Genomic DNA, 20,567 nt, shown 5'->3' on the forward strand with positions numbered 1-20,567 from the left:
CAATCCTCCCGCCCCAGCCTCCCGAAGTGCTAGGATTACAGGTGTGAGCTGCCACACCTGGCCCAACGTCATTTTCAACCAGGACACTCCACCTTGCTCCTGTGCTACGAACAACATCCCAATTCATCACAACTGCACACCAGGCCCCAAACGCACATTAAATCCATGTCCATCTACAGTTATCACAATACAAATGTCCATCAATGTTACACCACAAACTCCGACTTACGATGACTTATTACCAAAGCTTTCAGGAAAAAATGTAGGCAACGCCATCTGCTGCAAGTGTTTATTCTATTTAGAAGTCTACAAATTTGAGCTTTTAAGAAAGATTCACAAAATATTCATTCAAAACCACATTTTTGGCTTATCAGATTTCAAATATATTTTACTGTGCTGAACAATATATTCTAATGCTGTCTAAAACACAGCTAAATTATTTTTATTCGTTTATACACATTCTGTAATTTTTGAAAAGCAAGGTTTAAAAATATTAACAAAACTACCCAATTACAATGACTGTTCTCCCATACATGGAACTATTCTCTGTAGCTATATCTTCTTGCCTCACTCCATGTTAATTCTGTATACCACATCCATTTATACACACCCTTAGGGAGTTCTCCTCTTCCATTTCTCATCAATTCAAACAGCAACACCTTTTACAAGATCACATTAATCCCCTTGGCAAGGCAGAAGCTTACATTTGTTAAAAGCACTCACTGAAAAATATTTTTAAATTTATAGGTCACAGAAAATAATTTACAAAGTGACAGATGACTTCAAATATTATTTGGCAGTCACCTTACTATGCAGAAACATAAATGAAGCAATCCGTCACAGGAGACACCCGCCACTGTTGGTCTTTTGAAGGACATGTGTGTGGTGAGTGTTGTTTCTGCAGGTCCATCCGGCACCTGCTGATTCTGGCAGCCCTGAGCCATGTGTCACATGGAGACCTCTCCTCCTCCCCCACATGAAGGCTCCTGACTCAGGAACAGGAGGAGCCGATGTCTCCAGGCCCTCAGTGTTGAAACCAAAGGTTCCAAGAAAATAAAGCAAGGATATACATGGAGACGCCAAAGGAGGGTGAGGCAGGAAGGAACACGAAACAGAAATCACAGTAGAGCTCCTACTACATCAGAACTCAGGATTTCTCCAAGGAAATATTAAGAATCAGAAACATACACCACGTGAAAAAGTAGCAAAACCATCCGCAGAACCATCTGGTCTTCACTGCCGCCTGCTGTGTGGCCCCTGGTTCGTTTACAGAGGAATTTCTCCAGGAAATACACATCATGACTTCAGTATTAAGAACCATAGCGATCCTGAAGAGAGAACAAAAACGGAAGTTTACGCCCATTCAGCAGCGATCCCTGACTCCTGCGCCCTGAATATTCAGCATCAGCAAAAGTGACACTGCAGCCGGTGTCGGGCATGCGACATGAACACTACACCCCGAGGGTGTGCTCATCTGGAAGCAGCCATTGCTGCAGCTTCAAGGCTGAGGGCAGGTGTGGGCTTCAGAAGCCAACAGGATTCACATCCTGTCTCTGCTATCCATGGCCACAGTCCTGGGACCGGGAGGCAGGGAGCAAAGTGTCTGGGCGGGAGGATGCTCAGTGGGCCGGAGGCTACTTCCTGAACCCTCTGGGAAGCAAGTGTGATGGGGAGGACAGAGGAACACATTTGGTGTTTGAAGCCCTGAAATTTCGGCTCAGCTGGTCATCTTGCAGAAGTGACCTAACCTGTGCCTTAATTCCTTCACCTGTAAAATGGGGATATAAAAGGCAGTCATCTCTAAAATGGGGATGACCATCTATAAAATACGGATGTTACCTATTTGGAGACTGATGTGGGCTTAGCTGACCTAAGGGACATGAAAGAACTCTGTGAATTTTAACTTCAGAGTCAAACGAAAGGGAAGACTGTGCTATTCACAGTGTGAAAACAGCTACATTAAGAGTCCTGAGGCTAACGGAACTCTCCAGAACGGGAGGCACCTCCATGCCCTCCTTAACCTGCAGCCAGAGCAGCATCTGCCTGGGGCCAGGAACCCCCTTTAGAGGCACCAGAGTCCACATGGTTTCAGTCCTACTTCCTTTAGCAGCGTCTTACATTAACAGAATCCTTCTTCAATGGCCTGATGTAAACAAGAAGGTACAAAGAAACGAGCCATTCATATTGTCAGAGATGGCCTCGACACTCATGTGCAAGTATGTGCCATCCTTGGCTTATGTTTTCACTCGATAGAATGTGGTTTTAGAAAAACTTCTGATGACATGGAAATGCTCCTAACATCACAGAGAAAAAGCAAGATATAAAACCCTATATACAATATAATCCCTTTTTAATTTTAAAAGATATGTATATCCTTTTTATCTATGTATAGAAAAATATCCTTAGAAATCTAGAGCTAAAAATATACCAAAATATTAAGAGGTTATCCCTGTGATGTGGCATTACAGATAATTTCAATTTTCTTAATACTTCTCTGTTCCAATCTAGGAAAAAAAAACTACATAATAGTCATGATAATTCCTCTAACAATTCCCAGAGAGTACATTAGAAAATATTAAATATAAAATCATAATTTCTGGTTTTCATAATGTCCTGGGTTATACTGTAGCAAACATACCGATCCAATAATATATAATTGAATTTTCCAGCAGTTGAAGATTGAAGTAGGTCTCATTTTCAAACTGCTGAACCTACCATCATAGCCAGTGAGCACCGCCCCATTCCACTGACCTGAATTGAAGTCACGACTCCATTAGCAAAGACGGAGAGTTTTCCAGCAACGGACCTCACTCCCTGCTTGAATTGCGCCATGTCGGGGGCGTTGGGCAGCACGTTGGACAGGCTGTAGTTCCCTGCACATACACAGAAGCTGGCTCATCACTGCCATGGCCATGGCTGCAGCAAACCCTGTGCCCAGAGTGCTCAACGGCTTCAGAGAACCTGGATGTCTCCCCTCCTGCTGCCTCACAAGGAGCCCAGCAGTGGGCTGGAGACTCGGGCTGAAGTGGCAGCCCTGCCATGATCCACATGAGAGAATCCACATGAGAGAAGATGTAGTATGGGGGACTTAACACCACCATGAGTTCAAATCCTGGCACTGCCACGTCCAGGCTATGTGCCTCTGGAGAAGTTAGTTCCTTGTTCTCTCTGGGCCCATTTCCTCAAAGGTGTTTAACACAGCCCTGGCAGGTAAGTACCCAGCAAAAGGCAGATGGGCCAACACGGATGGCCTCCTTCACATCGCCTCCTCCCTCTTTTGGTAACAGTACTCCTCCCTTCCTCCCGGAACCACCTCTCCCTTCTACCCTGTCCACAGGCATGGGCTCATGACCCAGGCCTGACCAATCAGCGCCTTCCCTGGGATGCACGTATCCTCAAGAGGAGCCATTTGCTTGCTCTGGGGTTATTGGCAGGGACGAAGCAAAGCAGCGGCCATCTGTGACTACGACTGCCCCTCCCACTCGCTTGGGGGATGGAGGAAGCTTGTTACCTCCCCCGGGAGGTGAGCCACATGGATACATCACTGATGCTGTCTGTGACTTAGAAGCCAAGCTCCACTGCCAGTCTTCCCAGGTACAGAAGTTCACACCTCCACCCTCTCTGCTAGGACCGGTGTTAGTGGGTTACTGTTGCTTAAGTTTTGGTTGCCCTGACATAAACATCACCATAATTGTTACCAATGTGGGTGAAGCTCATCAGGGTTATCACACATAAAGGAGGTCTGACCACAGTCCCAGAGCTGACATCAGGGGTTCATAAACTTCTGTGTCACAATTGTAATAAGACGCTGCAGGGGCTCAGTGAGCTGAACGCAAACCCTGCAGGTCCTCAGGAGTAGCCACACCTAGCTATGCCCTAAGCCCCACATGACACCACCTGTTCCTTACAAAACAGAAACCCACCGGACACAGTGGCTCACGCCTGTAATCCCAGCAATTTGGGAGGCTGAGGTGGGTGGATCACTTGAGGTCAGGAGTTCAAGACCAGCCTGGCCAACATGGTGAAACCCCATCTCTACTAAAAACACAAAAAATTAGCTGGGCATGGTGGCGGGCACCTGTAACCCCAGCTACTCAGGAGGCTGAGGCAGGAGAATCACTTGAACTGGGGAAGTGGAGGTTGCAGTGAGCCAAGATTGTGCCACCCCACTACAGCCTGGGTGACAGAGCGAGACCCCATCTCAAAAACAAAAACAAAACAGAAATCCTTGGTCAAGTCCCTCTCTGAGAACAAAACAGAACTGACAAGTTACCCTGCAATGTGTCCCTTGGAAAAGACACTGCATTTGCCCACAGCACTGTTCTCATGCCTACCACAGATGCAGGTCCTCCCAGCTCCATCTCCAGCTGACTGTGTAAAATCTTGTAGGCCTTCACCAATGACAGAGTGGAATTCCAACACAGTGATGGGACTGGGGTGCTGTGTCTCCTCTGAGGGCTGTCTGGGCAGGCTGGAGGGGCCAGGTGGCCATGGTCAAAGACAGCCCTACTGTGCTCAGGTTACACAATGAGCTCCAGGAAATGACAGCTCCAGCCACCTGCTCAGGAAAAACGTCTTGACCCAGGGAATCTCTCCTCCCTATCTGTTCTCAGAACACCCACAGTGCATACTGAGGACACCACCACAGACCCACTTTTCCACAGTTCACCACCTACTAAGGAAAGCAGACAATTAACTGATAACACCACTAAAGTGTGACCTGTGTCATGTGGAGAGGACACAGAGCAAACTCAGGTGAACAGCTTGGAGGTGGCTGCAGGGGTTCAGGTACATGGGGTGGTACCTGAGCCTGAGCAAGTGGCAGTGGGGATCAGGAGGGAATGGGCTGAGCGTCCTCAGGAGGCAGGTGTCAAGAGACACACTGACTGACGCCGAGGCAGGCTGGGAGGCAGGCGGATTAAGGATATTTCCCAGGTTTCTGCTTGAGCAGCCAGGAAGAAGACAGCGGCTCCCCTCTCTGAGACAAAGGGGACGCTGAGCTACACAGTGGTCCATGGTTGCGGCAAATGCCCTGGATGAGTCAGGACAGGACAGGTGATGCTGAGCTAACAACCACCCACAACTGATGTTCGCTGTGCCCAGTGCAGGTGGGCAGGGGATTCTGTACATCACAGCCACTTGCGGTCCAAGCCCACGGGGCCACCTCTTTTTTTTTTTTTCTTGAGACGGAGTCTCGCTCTGTCGCCCAGGCTGGAGTGCAGTGGCGCGATCTCGGCTCACTGCAAGCTCCGCCTCCTGGGTTCACGCCATTCTCCCGCCTCAGCCTCCTGAGTAGCTGGGACTACAGGCACCTGCCACCTCGCCCAGCTAGTTTTTTTTTTTTTTTTTTTTAGTAGAGACGGGGTTTCACCGTGTAGACCAGGATGGTCTCGATCTCCTGACCTTGTGATCCGCCCGTCTCGGCCTCCCAAAGTGCTGGGATTACAGGCTTGAGCCACCGCGCCCGGCCGGGGCCACCTCTCAAGTCCAGCTTCCTTGCCTACTACGACAGGGAAAGAAACATGGCGACATGCACACAGCTCTCAAGGCTTGTGCTGGAGGCGGAACACATCGCCACTGCAGCCTGGACCTGGCATGGGACACGGGAGGTAGTGGGAGGCGTGTTCCAGCCTATGCTGGCCGGCGGGCAGGCACTCAGACTCAGCAAGCTCCCTCCACCCATTCATCCTCAAACACCTGCAGAGGGCTTCCTCTGCCAGGCTCTGTCAGGTGCCAAGGGCACAGAAATGAGAACTGACGGTCCACTGGGGAGATGGTCATCACATGGTCTTGGCCTCGGTGTAAGGCACAAGAGTGGTGCAGGGGGCACTAACCAGGCCCCCAGGGTAAATACGGGTTGGGGGGCTGTCTGGGGGAATGGGGAGAAAAGCATTCTGGGCTGGGGGCTCCACAGGCTCAACACTGCTGGAGCGAGCCACAGCAGTGAATCGTGAGAAATGCGGCTGGAGAGGCCAACGGAACCACGGTCCTGGAGGTGAGTACTGGGTGGGGAGCTGGAGGTGAGTACTGGGTGGGGAGCTGCGCTTCAAGCCCTCGAGGGCAGGATTTTCAGCACGGATGACTGTGTTTCGAAACATCACTGTGGGAGGAGCGAGGAGAGGGGTGAGCAGCAGCCAAGACCGGAGCAGGAGGACCAAGCAGGGCGTTGTGGCCACGCTTCAGGTCTGGGGTCACCCAGGAGAGACTCCAATCATATGGGTCTATGGTGTGACGAGGGAGGTGGAAGGTTCCAGGACAACTCCCAGGCTCCTCAAAGTAAGAATTTTTTTTTTTTTAGACAGTCTCGTTCTGTCGCCCAGGCTGGAGTGCAGTGGCGCAATCTCAGTTCACTGCAAGCTCTGCCTCCCGGGTTCACGCCATTCTCCTGCCTCCACCTCCCGAGTAGCTGGGACTACAGGCGCCCGCCACCACGCCCAGCTAATTTTTTGTATTTTTAGTAGAGATGGGGTTTCACCGTGTTGGCTAGGATAGTCTCGATCTCCTGACCTCATGATTTGCCCGCCTCAGCCTCCCAAAGTGCTGGGATTACAGGTGTGAGCCACCGTGCCCGGCCCAAAATAAGAATTTTTAAAGGAATACCATGTTCTAATCTCTCTGCTTCGTGGAGACAAATGAAGAGAAAAAGTAATTCCGAGATTATAAGAACAAATTGGGCATTGTTTGTTTGTTTGAGACAGGGACTCACTCTGTTGCCCAGGTTGGAGTACAGTGGTGTGATCACGGCTCACTGCAGCCTCAATCTTTTGGGCTCAAGTGATCCTCCTGCCTTAGCCTCCTGAGCAATTGGAACTACAGGCGTGAACCATCACACCTAGCTAATTTTTTTATTTTTAAATCTTTTATAGAAATGGGGGTCCCACTATGTTTTCCAGGCTGGTCTGGAACTCCTGGGCTCAAGCAATCCTACTTTGGCCTCCTGAAGTGTTGGGATTACAGGTGTGTATCACTGTGCCCAGCCAAACAATGAGTTTAACAACACAAATTGCTCCAATGGCTACTTCTTATATAGGCGTAACAGATGCCACTTTGCTAAATACATGCCATTCTGGTTTAACTGAATCTCTGTTGGCAATGCCACTGCACAGCTATACTGTCTGACAAGCACATGTGGCAATAACCAAACCGGACTGCCTGACTGCAGACTGAGGGCAGTGCTTTTCAGGCCACACTCCCAGACCCTGGGCCGGAGCAAGGAGAAAAGGAGACAGTGGTCAAGGGACCCCGCAAACAGCCTGCCACTTGACCCCACGATGCACACAAGGAAGGGTGCAGGTGTCTGCACTGCCACGCAGACGTGCTCTCATTCAAACAATCAGAATTGGCTTTCTGGAAAGAGACATGCTGAGGGGGCAGCTGGGTTTGAAGCTTTTTGCTGTATCCTGGCTCTCACACGCTGCCTCCACTCTGTCATCTGGTGTCTGAGTGCCTCACACCTGCCTGAGGCAGTGCCCAGTTGATGGCAGTCCCCCAGTTCCAATGACCCTGTCCCATGGGTGTGGCCACAGGGACTGCTGCTGTGCCAGGTCAGGTTGGCTGCGGGCGCTTACATGTGCTTCCCACTCAATCCTTCAGCTACAGTGAAATAGAGTGCCCGTAAGAACGGCCACAGGGTTCCTGGGCTAGAAATATCCAGGAACATTTGGAAATTAAGATAAGGAATACAGAATTGCTCCCTCCCTCCTTCCCTCCTTCCTCCCTCCCTTCTTTCCTTCCTTCCTCCCTCCCTCCGTCCCTCTCTCTCTCTCTCCCTCCCTCCCTTCCTTTTTTTTTTTTTTTTTTTTTTTTTTTTCGATACAAGGCCTGGCTCTATTGCCCAGGCTGGAGTGCAGTGGCACGATCTCAGATCACTGCAACCTCTGCCTCCTGGCCTCAAGTCATCCTCCCACCTTAGCCTCTGGAGTAGCTGGGACTACAGGCATGCACCACCATGCCTGGCTAATTTCTGTATTTTTTGTAGAGACACGGTTTTGCCATGTTGCCCAGGCTGGTCTGGAACTCCTGAGCTCAAGCGATGCGTCCTCCTCAGCCTCTCAAAGTGCTGGATTACAGAGGTGAGGCACCACGCAGAATAGTGTCTTTTTTTCTTTTTTTCTTTCTTTCTTTTTTTTTTGGAAACAGAATCTCATTCTATTGCCAGGCTGGAGTGCAGTGGTGCAATCTTGGCCACTGCAACCTCCCCCTCCAGGGTTCAAGCAATTCTTGTGCCTCAGCCTCCTGAGCGGCTGGGATTACAGGCGCCCACCACAATGCCTGGCTATTTTTTTTTTTTTTTTTTTGAGACGGAGTCTCGCTCTGTCGCCAAGCTGGAGTGTAGTGGCGCGATCTCGGCGCACTGCAACCCCCGCCTCCCAGGTTCAAGTGATTCTCCTGCCTCAGCCTCCCAAGTAGCTGGGACTACAGGCACGTGCCACCACGCCCAGCTAATTTTTGTATTTTTAGTAGAGATGGGGTTTCACCATGTTGGCCAGTCTGGTCTCGATCTCTTGACCTCATGATCCACCCGCCTCGGCCTCCCAAAGTGCTGGGATTATAGGTGTCAGCCACTGTGACCGGCCTAATTTTTGTAGTTTTAGAAGGGATGGGGTTTCACCATGTTAGCCAGGCTGGTCTTGAACTCCTCACCTCAGGTGATCCACCTACCTCGGCCTCCCAAAGTGTTGGGACTGTAGGTGTGAGTTACCGTGCCTTGCCCAGAACAAGTTTTTTTTTTTTTTTGAGACGGAGTCTCGCTCTGTTGCCCAGGCTGGAGTGCAGTGGCGCGATCTTGGCTCACTGCAAGCTCCGCCTCTCGGGTTCACGCCATTCTCCTGCCTCAGCCTCCCCAGTAGCTGGGACTACAGGCACCCGCCAGCACGCCCAGCTAATTTTTTGTATTTTTAGTAGAGACAGGGTTTCACTGCGGTCTCGATCTCCTGACCTTGTGATCCGCCCGCCTCGGCCTCCCAAAGTGCTGGGATTACAGGCGTGAGCCACCGCGCCCGGCCCCAGAACAAGTTTTAAGAACTTGTTTTCTGGCCAGACGCGGTGGCTCACGCCTGTAATCCCAGCACTTTGGGAGGCCGAGGCGGGCGGATCACAAGGTCAGGAGATCGAGACCATCCTGGCTAACCTGGTGACACCCCAGTCTCTACTAAAAAATACAAAAAACTAGTCTGGCGAGGTGGCAGGCGCCTGTAGTCCCAGCTACTCGGGAGGCTGAGGCAGGAGAATGGCGTAAACCTGGGAGGCGGAGCTTGCAGTGAGCTGAGATCCGGCCACTGCACTCCAGCCTGGGTGACAGAGCGAGACTCCGTCTCAAAAAAAAAAAAGAACTTGTTTTCTTAAAACAAACTTTTACTTCAATAACAAAGTATTAAAGACAAAATAAAAGAAAAAAAATTTATAAGAAAACAAGCTTTATGGAGGCAGAACACATAAAGCTCTTTGTTGAAATATGCTCTAAATAATAAAAAATAAACATTTAATAAAAGTTGCTGGTGCCTGTAATCCCAGCTTCTTGGGAGGCTGAAGAGGGAGGTTTGCTTAAGGTCCAGAGTTTGAGACCAGCCTGGGCAACACAGTGAGACCCCAGCGGGGGCAGGGGGATGAAGGTTTCTGGGTGGCCTCTCACCCCAGGGTGCACCTTACAATGACCACGAGGTGCCAGGGATCAGGGTTGGTTTGGCACCTACACAGGGTCAAGAAAATTTAATGGATCTTTGTTCTCTGAAAGGGAACAGGAAGGTAAACACAGGCTGGCCACTATTTTGTTCCAGTAACTGGAAAGGCTGCTCTCATTTGATCTCCAATTTTTTTTTTTTTTTTTTTTTTTAAACATACAATGCTTCAGAGAAAAACTTCCACTGACTTCAATTACAAAAGCATCCATTGCAGGGAGTCGGGGGACTGAACAATGCAGGTCTCTGGACTGGCCTGCCGGCTGTGCCAGGGCCGCTACAAGGCGACCCAGCACTGACCTGTGGGGGCAGCAAGGCTGGGGTTGCTGGAGGCCTCCAAAGGCGGCTGGAGTGCCTCTCTGCCAGGGATGGTCGCAAAACGAAGTTGCCCTGACAAAAGGCTGGGACACTGAAAGTTTGGAGATGAAACAAGCCAATGAGCCTCACCTGCCCCCACCAAGACTCACTGCCAGGAAATGCCCAGCCAGCAAGCAACTGCCTGAAGGAAACCAGCCCCCTCTGCTCCAGGCTGGGGTGAGGCACAGGGTGTGCTGTTGCCCAGAGAGTGGCTCATGGGAGCCGTGGCCCTGGCTGCCCACCCCCAGGCACCGCCACACCCTCACTGGCAGTGAATGTGCTGGGGCTTGTCCACTCCCGCCCTGGCCTCTGGCTCCTTGGGCTGCCTGCTTCTCTGCCAGCACAACCCTTGGCTCACTTGGTGCCACCTGGCTAGGTGTGCTGCCTCCACCACAGCACAGCAACTTAGCAGTGCCCACTGCACCCCAAGGGCCACAGTGTGTCTCTATAACATTCCCAAACCGCAACCCAGAATGTCCCTGACACTCAGACCTTCTCTGTCGAGCTGTTTCTCTTTGGACTCTGAAAACAGCTGTTCTCTATGGCTGTAAGGCCAAGTGTTTGCCCAGGTTGGTCACCTAGAGCCACACCCAGTTCCTCTAGGCCTAGAAATGAGGGGTGCTGAGGGTGCCAGGCCTGGAATGCCTGACTCCTGAGAGTCCTCCCTCCCCTTGGCTCTCCTGCTGACAAATGGGTTCCCGAAATGACCTCAGAGGATGCTGCCCCTTTCATGTTAACCACAGGGCCCCCTCCTCCCCACTGTGGCTTGGCAGAGGTCTTTGTAGGGTACTCTTGCAAGGCATCCCTCAGTCAGGGGGATATGGAAGTCGAAGCAGAGGGGCTGGCACTCTGAAGCCCACCACTGGGCTCCCAGGCTGCCCCATCCTAGGTCATCCCAGCCCTGGGAGGACCAGACACCTCTTCACTGGGGTCTGAACCCTGAAGAGGGATACAGGAGACAGGCAATTCCCCTCTGCTTGCTCACTCCCAGAGTTGTGTTCCGTCTTCCCTGGAAGACAGATGCTGGTAGAGCCACATGCTTCTATCTGCCTCTGCCCACCCCTGGGGCCTGCTGTGTGCCAGACACTTGGTGGCACTTCATATTTCTCATTTAAGCCTCATGACAACCTTGTGAGGCAGTTTTATCCACCCACGTTACGGAGAAGGAGACTGAGGCTAAAGGTGACATGACATACTCAAGGGCTCACAGCTAGAGGGTGGTTAGGATCACATGGGAGCCCAGGGCTGTCCACCTCTAAGGCTAAGATACCACGTGGTATTTCATAGCACATCCGCACTCAGCTAGAAAACAATTCCTCTATGACAGTGTTTAGAAGGATGATTGCCAGGCAATGCTGGGGATGATGCTTGAATTTCATGACTTGGTCTCCTCACATGTGAAGCCTGGAATAGTAACTTCTGCTCTACCTGACTTACAGCAGAGATCAGAGCATCAAATAATGGTTGCTAAAATATCTTGGAAAAGGAAACAGTCCTATCTAGATGAAATGTGTTCATACCATAGACATGACAGAGACCAGCTCTTGTTCAGTGACCCCTACCTGCTGCCTGCTTCCTCTGCTCCTCGAACAGATCAGCCGAGCTTATGGAGGAACTCGCCGACAGCCTCTCTAGGCGGGCCCTGGTCTCATACTAGAGAAGACAAGGAAAAGGAAACGTTAGGCTCCAAAGATCGTGGGCAGTTTTACAAGAAGAATCACCGAGGAGCTGTCATTTCAAAGTGTTTGCCCCCCAGGCTCTTTCTCTCCAACAGTTACTGAATGCCACTGCCAAGGCCGGGTCCTGCGGGACAGCACAAAGCTCATGTTCTGCATGGGAGGCAGGTCACAGGCCAACCGATCAACATACAGCACCTCAGCCAAGACAGCCAGTGCGGAGGCAGTCAGAGGGAGGGAGGGAGAGCAGCATCTCTCCTGCTGCTGCTTCTAGCCAGAGGTCAGCAAAGGCCACTCTAAGAGGCTCTTTTCCAAGCCCCATGACACTATTTTAAAACTGAACTTGAATGTCAACTTTGAAGCAAGGCAGATATGGCCGGATCTCAGCTCACTGCAAGCTCCGCCTCCCGGGTTCACGTCATTCTCCTGCCTCAGCCTCCCGAGTAGCTGGGACTACAGGCGCCTGCCACCTCGCCCGGCTAGTTTTTTGTATTTTTTAGTAGAGACGGGGTTTCACAGTGTTAGCCAGGATGGTCTCGATCTCCTGACCTCGTGATCCGCCCGTCTCGGCCTCCCAAAGCGCTGGGATTACAGGCTTGAGCCACTGCGCCCGGCCCAATTCTACTTTCAAAATGATGGTGAAATGTTATACTTGCAGAAGTTTGAACTTCTGCAAAATACATTCAGCACATTTTAGGGAACCATGATCCAAACAGTCAGAGGCACACTAGCCATTCAGGATGAAAGGGAAGACGTAAACCTCCCCACTTCCACTTGAGTCTTACAGCTTAGCAAGACTTCACTCTGATGAGTTCATTAACATTTCTTTCTTTTTTTTTTTTTTTTTGAGGCGGAGTCTCGCTCTGTCGCCCGGACTGGAGTGCAGTGGCCAGATCTCAGCTCACTGCAAGCTCCGCCTCCCGGGTTTAGGCCATTCTCCTGCCTCAGCCTCCCAAGTAGCTGGGACTACAGGCGCCCGCCACCTCGCCCAGCTAGTTTTTGTATTTTTAGTAGAGACGGGGTTTCACCGTGTTAGCCAGGATGGTCTCGATCTCCTGACCTCGTGATCCACCTGTCTCGGCCTCCCAAAGTGCTGGGATTACAGGCTTGAGCCACCGTGCCCGGCCTCTTTCTTTTTTTTTTTTTGAGACAGAGTCTCACTCTGTCACCCAGGCTGGAATGCAGTGATGTGATCTTGGCTCACTGTAATCTCTGCTTCCGGGTTCAAGCGATTCTCTGCCTCAGCCTCCCAAGTCCAGCCTGTAGCTGGACTACAGGCGCGCACCACCACACCCAGCTAATTTTTGTATTTTTTGTAGAGACGGAGTTTCGTCATGTTGGCCAGGCTGGTCTCGAACTCCTGGCCTCCAGTGATCCACCTGCCTCAGCCTCCGAAAGTGCTAGGATGAAGGTGTGAGCCACAGTGCCTGGCCGAGTTCATTCACATTTCTGAGAAAAGCCAACAACCTGAACATAATATATGCACTCCCCAGAAACATATCTGGCCAGGCACGGTGGTTCACGCCTGTAATCCCAGCACTTTGGGAAGCCAAGGCAGGCAGATCACCTGAGGTCAGGAGTTCAACACCAACCAGCCTAGCCAATATGGTGAAATCTCATCTCTACTAAAAATACAAAAATTAGCCAGGTGTAGTGGTGCATGCCTGTAGTCCCAGCTACTTGGGAGGCTGAAGCAGGAGAATTCCTTGAACCTGGGAGGCGGAGGTTGCAGTCAGCTGAAATTGTGCCACTGCACTCCAGCCTGGGTGACAGGGAGGCCCCGTCTCAAAAAAGAAAAAAAAGAAACATATCTATGTGCTTCATTTCACTATGTTTAAAAGTTATTAAGTAAATTACAGCTGCATCAACAATTGTTTGAAATACATTCAAAAGATACTGGATGGCTATTCAAAACACCGAGAGAGGAATAAGAGAACTGTGAGGTAAGTCCTTGTCTTGTAAACACTCCTCTTGCTGAGGCAGCAAGCACACGATCAGTTACACAGACCTGGGTTCAAGTCCCGACTCCAGCACTTTCAGGCTGGAGGGCATCTGGCAGCCTGAACCTAGCTCACTCAGGATCTCCTCCCCAATGCCCACACCCACACTTCTTTCCTGCATTATGCGGCACCCAAATAAACTCTCTGGACCCTTACATCAGCCTGGGCTTGTCTTCCAAAGTACATATCTGATGAAATGGCCTTGACATTGCCAAACTTCTTCTGGGCCTCATCTGTATTTTCAACTGGCTCATAATCTGGCTTGCGGCGAGCAGTAGGTCTGCAATTAAAAACAGCCAAATTAGGTTAACTAATTTGAGGTGAAGCAAATGTGTTTCATACTCATTTTATTTTTTAAAATGCCAATAGCAGTAAATTTTATAAAAGGATTTTAGGCCATTTTTAAAAGCCTGAAAATTCTAATTAAAAAAAAAAAGAATAAATATCCAAACAATACAATATTTGAAGGAATTTCTGTTTAAAATGGGGTCTGTTATTTCACATTTCGGATCAACTGGTAAACACTGAATACATTGTTTGGAATGTCCATAGGACACTGCTCTCTACATTGTATAGGATATAAAATGTCCCAGTTACCTGGGACAATTTCAAGTCACACCTGTTGTCCCAACATATTAGTAGTGCCCCTTTGCACTCTCAGAAGTTCTCTGGTTGGAAAATAAATTCATTCATAATCACCAAAAACTGGAGACAGTCCTTCAGTAGGTGAATGGATAAACTTGGCAATTAGGAGGAATGAACACAAGAATGAATGAGTCTTGACCAAGTGTACTAAGAAAAGTTAAACCAGAGTAGGAAGGCCAATTGCTACATGACTCCACTTATATGACATCCGGGAAAGGCAAAATTGTAAGGCCAGAAAACAGAACTGGGGTGACCAGGGGCCAGGGGCAGGGGAGGGGGGACTACAAAGGGCATGGGGAAAATTTGGAGGTGATGGGAACTGTTCTGTTCCTTGGTTTTGGTGGTAATTACATGAATGTATGTGCTTGTCAGAACTGTAAGTTTAAAAAGAGGAATTTTACTATATGTAAATAATATCTTAAAATTGGGGGGAAAAAGGCCGGGTGAGGTGGCTCATGCCTGTAATCCCAGCACTTTGGGAGGCCGAGACAGGCGGATCATGAGGTCAGGAGATTGAGACCATCCTGGCTAACATGGCGAAACCCCATCTCTCCTAAAAATACAAAAAAATTAGCCAGGCATGGTGGCCAGCACCTGTAGTCCCAGCTACTTGGGAGGCTGAGGCAGGAGAATGGTGTGAACCCAGGAGGCAGAGCTTGCAGTGAGCCGAGATTGCGCCACTGCACTCCAGCCTGGGCGACAGAGTGAGACTCAATCTAAAAAACAAAAAATTGGGGAAAAAGGTGAAACCTTCCTGGCCTAGGCCACCCCTGACCCATGGATCAGAATCTTCAGGGAAGAGGCCTCCACACACACATTTATTTCAAGGTCCACAGAGGATTCTGATGTGCACCTCCTATTTAGAATCAGTAATTTAAAATCAAAACAGGCCAGGCATGGTGGCTCACACCTGTAATCCCAGCACTTTGGGAGGCCGAGGCAGGCGGATCCATTTGAGGTCAGGAGTTTGAGACCAGCCTGTCCAACATGGTGAGACCCTGTCTCTACTAAAAACACAAAAATTACCCCGGCATGATGGTGCGCACCTGTAGTCCCAGCTACTCGGGAGGCTGAGGCAGGAGAATTGCTTGAACCTGGGAGACAGAGGCTGCAGTAAGCTGAGATTGCACCACTGTACTCCAGCCTGGGCAACAGAGTGAGACTCCGTCTCAAAAAAAAAAAAAAAATCAAAACAATATTCCTGAAATAGTAGAACAAAATTATTCACTAGTCTTACAAAAGGTTTCAAAAGGTTTTCTTTTTTGAGGGGGACAAGGTCTTATTCTGTTGACCAGGCTGGAGTACAGTGGCATGATCATAGCTCACTGCAGCCTTGTACTCCTGGGCTCAAGGGATCCTTCGACCTCGGCCTCTTAAAGTGCTGGGATTACGGGAATGAGCCACCGTGCCCAGCCCCTTACAAAGGTTTTCATGTCATCATGTTATCAGCAATTTTTTCCCAGAAATGCATGGATTCACTACTACAGCCCCACAGTTTTGCATTCATACCTGTCTGAATAGCCTGTGGTTTTCAGAATGGTTTCAGTATCTTTGCTGGTCTCTTTTTTCCAGTAGGAATCTGAACTGTCATCCCAGCTAGAGAAAGAACTGCTCCTTAACTCCACTGCCTCGTCAAAGTACCTGTATGAGCAAGAGTACAACAGTGACTTTGGAGGTCCTTGCTGACACTCGTTCTAGGGTCTCTCACTTCCACGGATGTGGGGGATGCCTCCTTGAAGTTAATGGCAGTCACGTTACTAGGTCTAGCCAATAAGACAGGAACAGACATGAGGTGTGTCATTTCTAAGGCCTTTCAAGTACCTGTGTTCAACCTTGCCCAGTCCTCTCTTCCCAAGCTACCTGGAAGAGACTGTGTTCCAGGTGCTACAGTCTCAGGTAGGTAAAACCTCCATCAGTCTGGACAATCAAAGTGACACATGGAGGACAGGTACTCTAGAGAACCACCTGCACTCTCAGCTGAGTTTATGTGAAAAAGAAATCAACTGCCCTTGTGTTCAGCCCTTGAGATCTGGGGGATGTTTGTTACCTTAGTATTACCCGGCCTATCCAGACAACACAGGGCATCTTTAAATGTTATCCACCACAGGTTACACATTTCACTCTCTTTAGGTCTTACTCTGCCTGGTTAGGCAGTCACAAATAACACTGCTGGGCCTAGAGAACTGACTCCATACAGGGAGCTTCTTGTTGGCAATCCCTTCCATGTTAAGTACATTCAATGAAAATGATGTAAATGATGCTAATTAACCCCCTCCTGGAGTTGGATACAAAGCTACGGATCATTGATCACTGGACCATTCTGCGGATACTCTTTCAGCCTGGAGCCTGCAGTAAACTTGATCTGATTTGCAAGCATCTCAGGAGAGCCTGGTCTTCGGATCAGTTTACACTTTAATTAACCAATTATCACCGAGCAGGGCATTGCTCAGAGAGCAGCACTCAGTGGCGGCCTTTTGTCCTGTGTGATTAGAGAAAAATCTCTGACCAAGAGCAGCAAGGTCTGCCTGGAACAGGAGCGATTGACAGGCAAGGTGGATGTGCCAAAGCCTTGAGAAAAAGGGACCATCAACCAGCCAGGCACGGTTTCTCACACCTGTAATCCCAGCACTTTGGAAGGCCAAGGCAGGTGGACTGCTTGAGCCTGGGAGTTCCAGACCAGCCTGGGCAACATGGCAAAGCCCCATCTCAACAAAAAATGCAAAATAAATAAATAAACAAATAAAATAACTGTTTCCTGACCACCTTTGGGGATTAAAATAAAACAATTAATGGGGCGTGGTGGTACACCTATAGTCCCAGCTACTTGGAGGCCGAGACTGCAGTGAGCTGTGATGATGCCACTGCACTCCAGCCTGGGTGACAGGATCACCTGAGCGTGGGAGGCTGAGGCTGAGATGAGCCGTCATCATGCCACTGCACTCCAGACCCGGTGATAAAGTGAGATACTGTCTCAAAACAAAAAGTGACTGTGCTATGCCAGAATTCACAACAGCTTAGGATGGAAAAGCAGTCTGGCCAGATATACACACCTCATGAAGGCAGTCCAAGAAGTTCAGAGGAGAGAGGCAGATCCCAGGGAGGTCTTAGGAAAGGAAGGGTGACAGAAGAGAACACAGAGGCCTTAACAGACATCATCCAGGCTTTCTCCAGAGAGTAAGGACAGGAAGCACACTGGAAACAAGGTGAGCACCAAGCTCCATGCTATAAGGAGTTGCACAAAAGATGGAGATCATAGGTCAGAGGGGCGAGTAACCAAAGGCCAATGTAAGAGGAAAGCAAGAACCCCTAAGAGCAAAGAGGCCAGGGACCTCAGTGAACCAAGATCTGGGTGAGGCAATGCTAAGAACCAATTTACTCTTTCTTGGCAGAAAACAAAACAAAACAAAAAAAGGGACAGAGTTTGATAAACCTGCTGTTTGGAGCAGATGGTATGACATTACATCCTTAATAGACAGAAAGTAGAATTTCGGGCCGGGCGCGGTGGCTCAAGCCTGTAATCCCAGCACTTTGGGAGGCCGAGACGGGTGGATCACGAGGTCACGAGATCGAGGCCATCCTGGCTAACACGGTGAAACCCCGTCTCTACTAAAAAATACAAAAAACTAGCCAGGCGAGGTGGCGGGCGCCTGTGGTCCCAGCTGCTCGGGAGGCTGAGGCAGGAGAATGGCGTGAACCCGGGAGGCGGAGCTTGCAGTGAGCTGAGATCCGGCCACTGCACTCCAGCCCTGGCGACAGAGCGAGACTCCGTCTCAAAAAAAAAAAAAAGAAAAAGAAAAAGAAAGTAGAATTTCTAAATGTGGCTTCTGCCTTCTCTGGTAAGAAGGTCATTAAGAACAAATCTCATGACACTAGCACCTTCTCCTTAGGAAGGAAAACGCGGTGTTCAAAGTATATCTGGATTTCAGCTAGAAACCGACCAGGCTTTCCCCATGGTGGATGAGTGGATCTGTACTGCACCCAGGCTCTGCCTGGAGGAAGAGAGATGACCCATTCCCCTTCAGAGAAGAGAGATCAGGACACTGAAGGAACCGGAAGTTACATCAGAGGAAGGTTCAAAAGATGTAGGATGTGTGCTGGCCTGGAAGGTGATATTCACATGTTTGAGGGACTTATTTTAAGGGACCATAAAAAAACTAAGACCAATTCAATGACGAATTTTAAAACTACTTAATAAGCACCTATGAGGAATCAGGCATTCTGCTAGGGGAAGACACAGGGCAAGAAGACACATTCAGCTTCTGCCCTCATGAAGCTTGTGAACTGGCTTATGGAACGGAGGCTGACTTGAGCGCAGAAGCCTCAGAAGCTGTGTTAATGAAAGGGAGAGTTTCTCACGGAGCTGCCCTGGGACCAAATGGCCCCCTTGAGGAGAAGGAAGGGCACAGTAGAGGCTGGATGGCCCTGCTGTGGGAAGAGGGGGGTCAGCACTGGACTGGTGCAGGGTGAGGGTGAACTTCCAGGTTCTTCATGACTCTGTGATACTAAATTTTGTAGATTGAGCAACACTCTAAGTAAATAACATTCTTCATTCTTATAAGCCAATGTGCTTATCCTGAAATGTAGGGGAATCCGATTACTTTTTTTTTTTTTTTTTGAGACGGAGTCTCGCTCTGTCACCCAGGCTAGAGTGCAGTGGCCGGATCTCAGCTCACTGCAAGCTCCGCCTCCCGGGTTTACGCCATTCTCCTGCCTCAGCCTCCCAAGTAGGTGGGACTACAGGCGCCTGCCACCACGCCCGGCTAGTTTTTTGTATTTTTTAGTAGAGATGGGGTTTCACCAGGTTAGCCAGGATGGTCTCGATCTCCTGACCACGTGATCCGCCCGTCTCGGCCTCCCAAAGTGCTGGGATTACAGGCTTGAGCCACCGCTCCCGGCCCCGATTACTTTTAAGTGACTGAACTATTCAGAAGTCAAAGGAGAGAGACAGCCATCGGCTTGGGTCCCCCTGACCAGCATAAGCCTGTGAGGCAGCAGTCGGTGCATGGGCTAGGTGGCGCCTTCTCTGTCTTCCAGTCACCCATGAGAGACTCTCTGTGCTCATGCTAAGCAGGAGCAACTCATCAAGAGGACCGGCAACTCACTAAGGGGACGGACAGACCACCAGCCAGGCCTCCAGCTGACCCTTGGAAGGATAGGGTGAGTGGGACCACTAACGGCCTCTAGTCCCTGCCTCGAAACCAAGAGACTTTCCTTCCTCATCGCTAAATCTTTATTGGCTTTCTAATGCTTTGACTGTGTAGCTCTCAATGCTTTTTAACTTTTATTTTTGCCCTCCCACTGTCTTTACCCAATCTTGAAAACATTCCTTAAAATCCCTTGATAAGAGCATCCTGGCCGGGCGCGGTGGCTCAAGCCTGTAATCCCAGCACTTTGGGAGGCCGAGACGGGCGGATCACGAGGTCAGGAGATCGAGACCATCCTGGCTAACCTGGTGAAACCCCGTCTCTACTAACAATACAAAAAAAAAAAAACAAAAAACTAGCCAGGCGAGGTGGCAGGCGCCTGTAGTCTCAGCTACTCGGGAGGCTGAGGCAGGAGAATGGCAGGAACCTGGGAGGCGGAGCTTGCAGTGAGCTGAGATCCAGCCACTGCACTCCAGCCTGGGTGACAGAGCGAGACTCCGTCTCAAAAAAAAAAAAAGAGCATCCTAATATCACATTCTCTCTGATTTAGAGCTATAGACAGTTGTCTATTCTAATGAAGGCCATGCTGGCTTTATAAGGCTGAGCAAATTTTTCTAGTTTCATTATCTTGTACTCAATATATAATTATACTGTTTGTATCCTGGAAATAATGGAACTCAATAATAATAATAATAAAAAACAAGGACAGGTTTTATCTTATTTTTAACAGAAACAGAACTCTTTCATAATTCATAATATTCAAGTTCTAATGGGCTAATGAATAATTTGAAAGCAATAAGAGCTCTTCATCGAACTAATATATTTGCTTTCAGAGTCCACGTTTACTTTACCTCAGTTGCCAAAGTACCTAATAGTACCCTCATTCTACTAATGGTGGTCACCCTACCAAGGAGGACTAGAGAAGGCATTTATGTTCCTATTAGACAATCTGCAGGGCGTGATAAACAATACCCCAAGGTCTCTCTGGCAAGCGTCCAGGAGGCATGGTCTATATAAATATGCCATCTGCTCCCAGGTTTCAAACTGTAACAGTTTCATAGTAACAGT

General features: G+C 49.4%; 1 protein-coding gene across 1 annotated transcript in view; it reads right to left on the minus strand.

The window, feature by feature from the left end:
• Window positions 1-272: 272 nt before the first annotated feature.
• The window catches only part of ARFGAP3 (ADP ribosylation factor GTPase activating protein 3), a 65,748-nt gene continuing 45,453 nt past the window's right edge, over window positions 273-20,567 (minus strand). Inside the window, exons 12-16 of the mRNA XM_010371756.2 lie at window positions 15,865-15,996; window positions 13,867-13,990; window positions 11,597-11,687; window positions 2,752-2,873; window positions 273-1,328 (exon numbers count right to left, since the gene is read on the minus strand). Coding sequence (XP_010370058.1) covers window positions 1,311-1,328; window positions 2,752-2,873; window positions 11,597-11,687; window positions 13,867-13,990; window positions 15,865-15,996 — 487 coding nt within the window. The 3' untranslated portion in view covers window positions 273-1,310. The remainder of the gene's footprint in view (window positions 1,329-2,751; window positions 2,874-11,596; window positions 11,688-13,866; window positions 13,991-15,864; window positions 15,997-20,567) is intronic.

Source organism: Rhinopithecus roxellana, chromosome 13, assembly GCF_007565055.1.
Source record: "Rhinopithecus roxellana isolate Shanxi Qingling chromosome 13, ASM756505v1, whole genome shotgun sequence".
Taxonomy (NCBI): Eukaryota; Metazoa; Chordata; class Mammalia; order Primates; family Cercopithecidae; genus Rhinopithecus; species Rhinopithecus roxellana.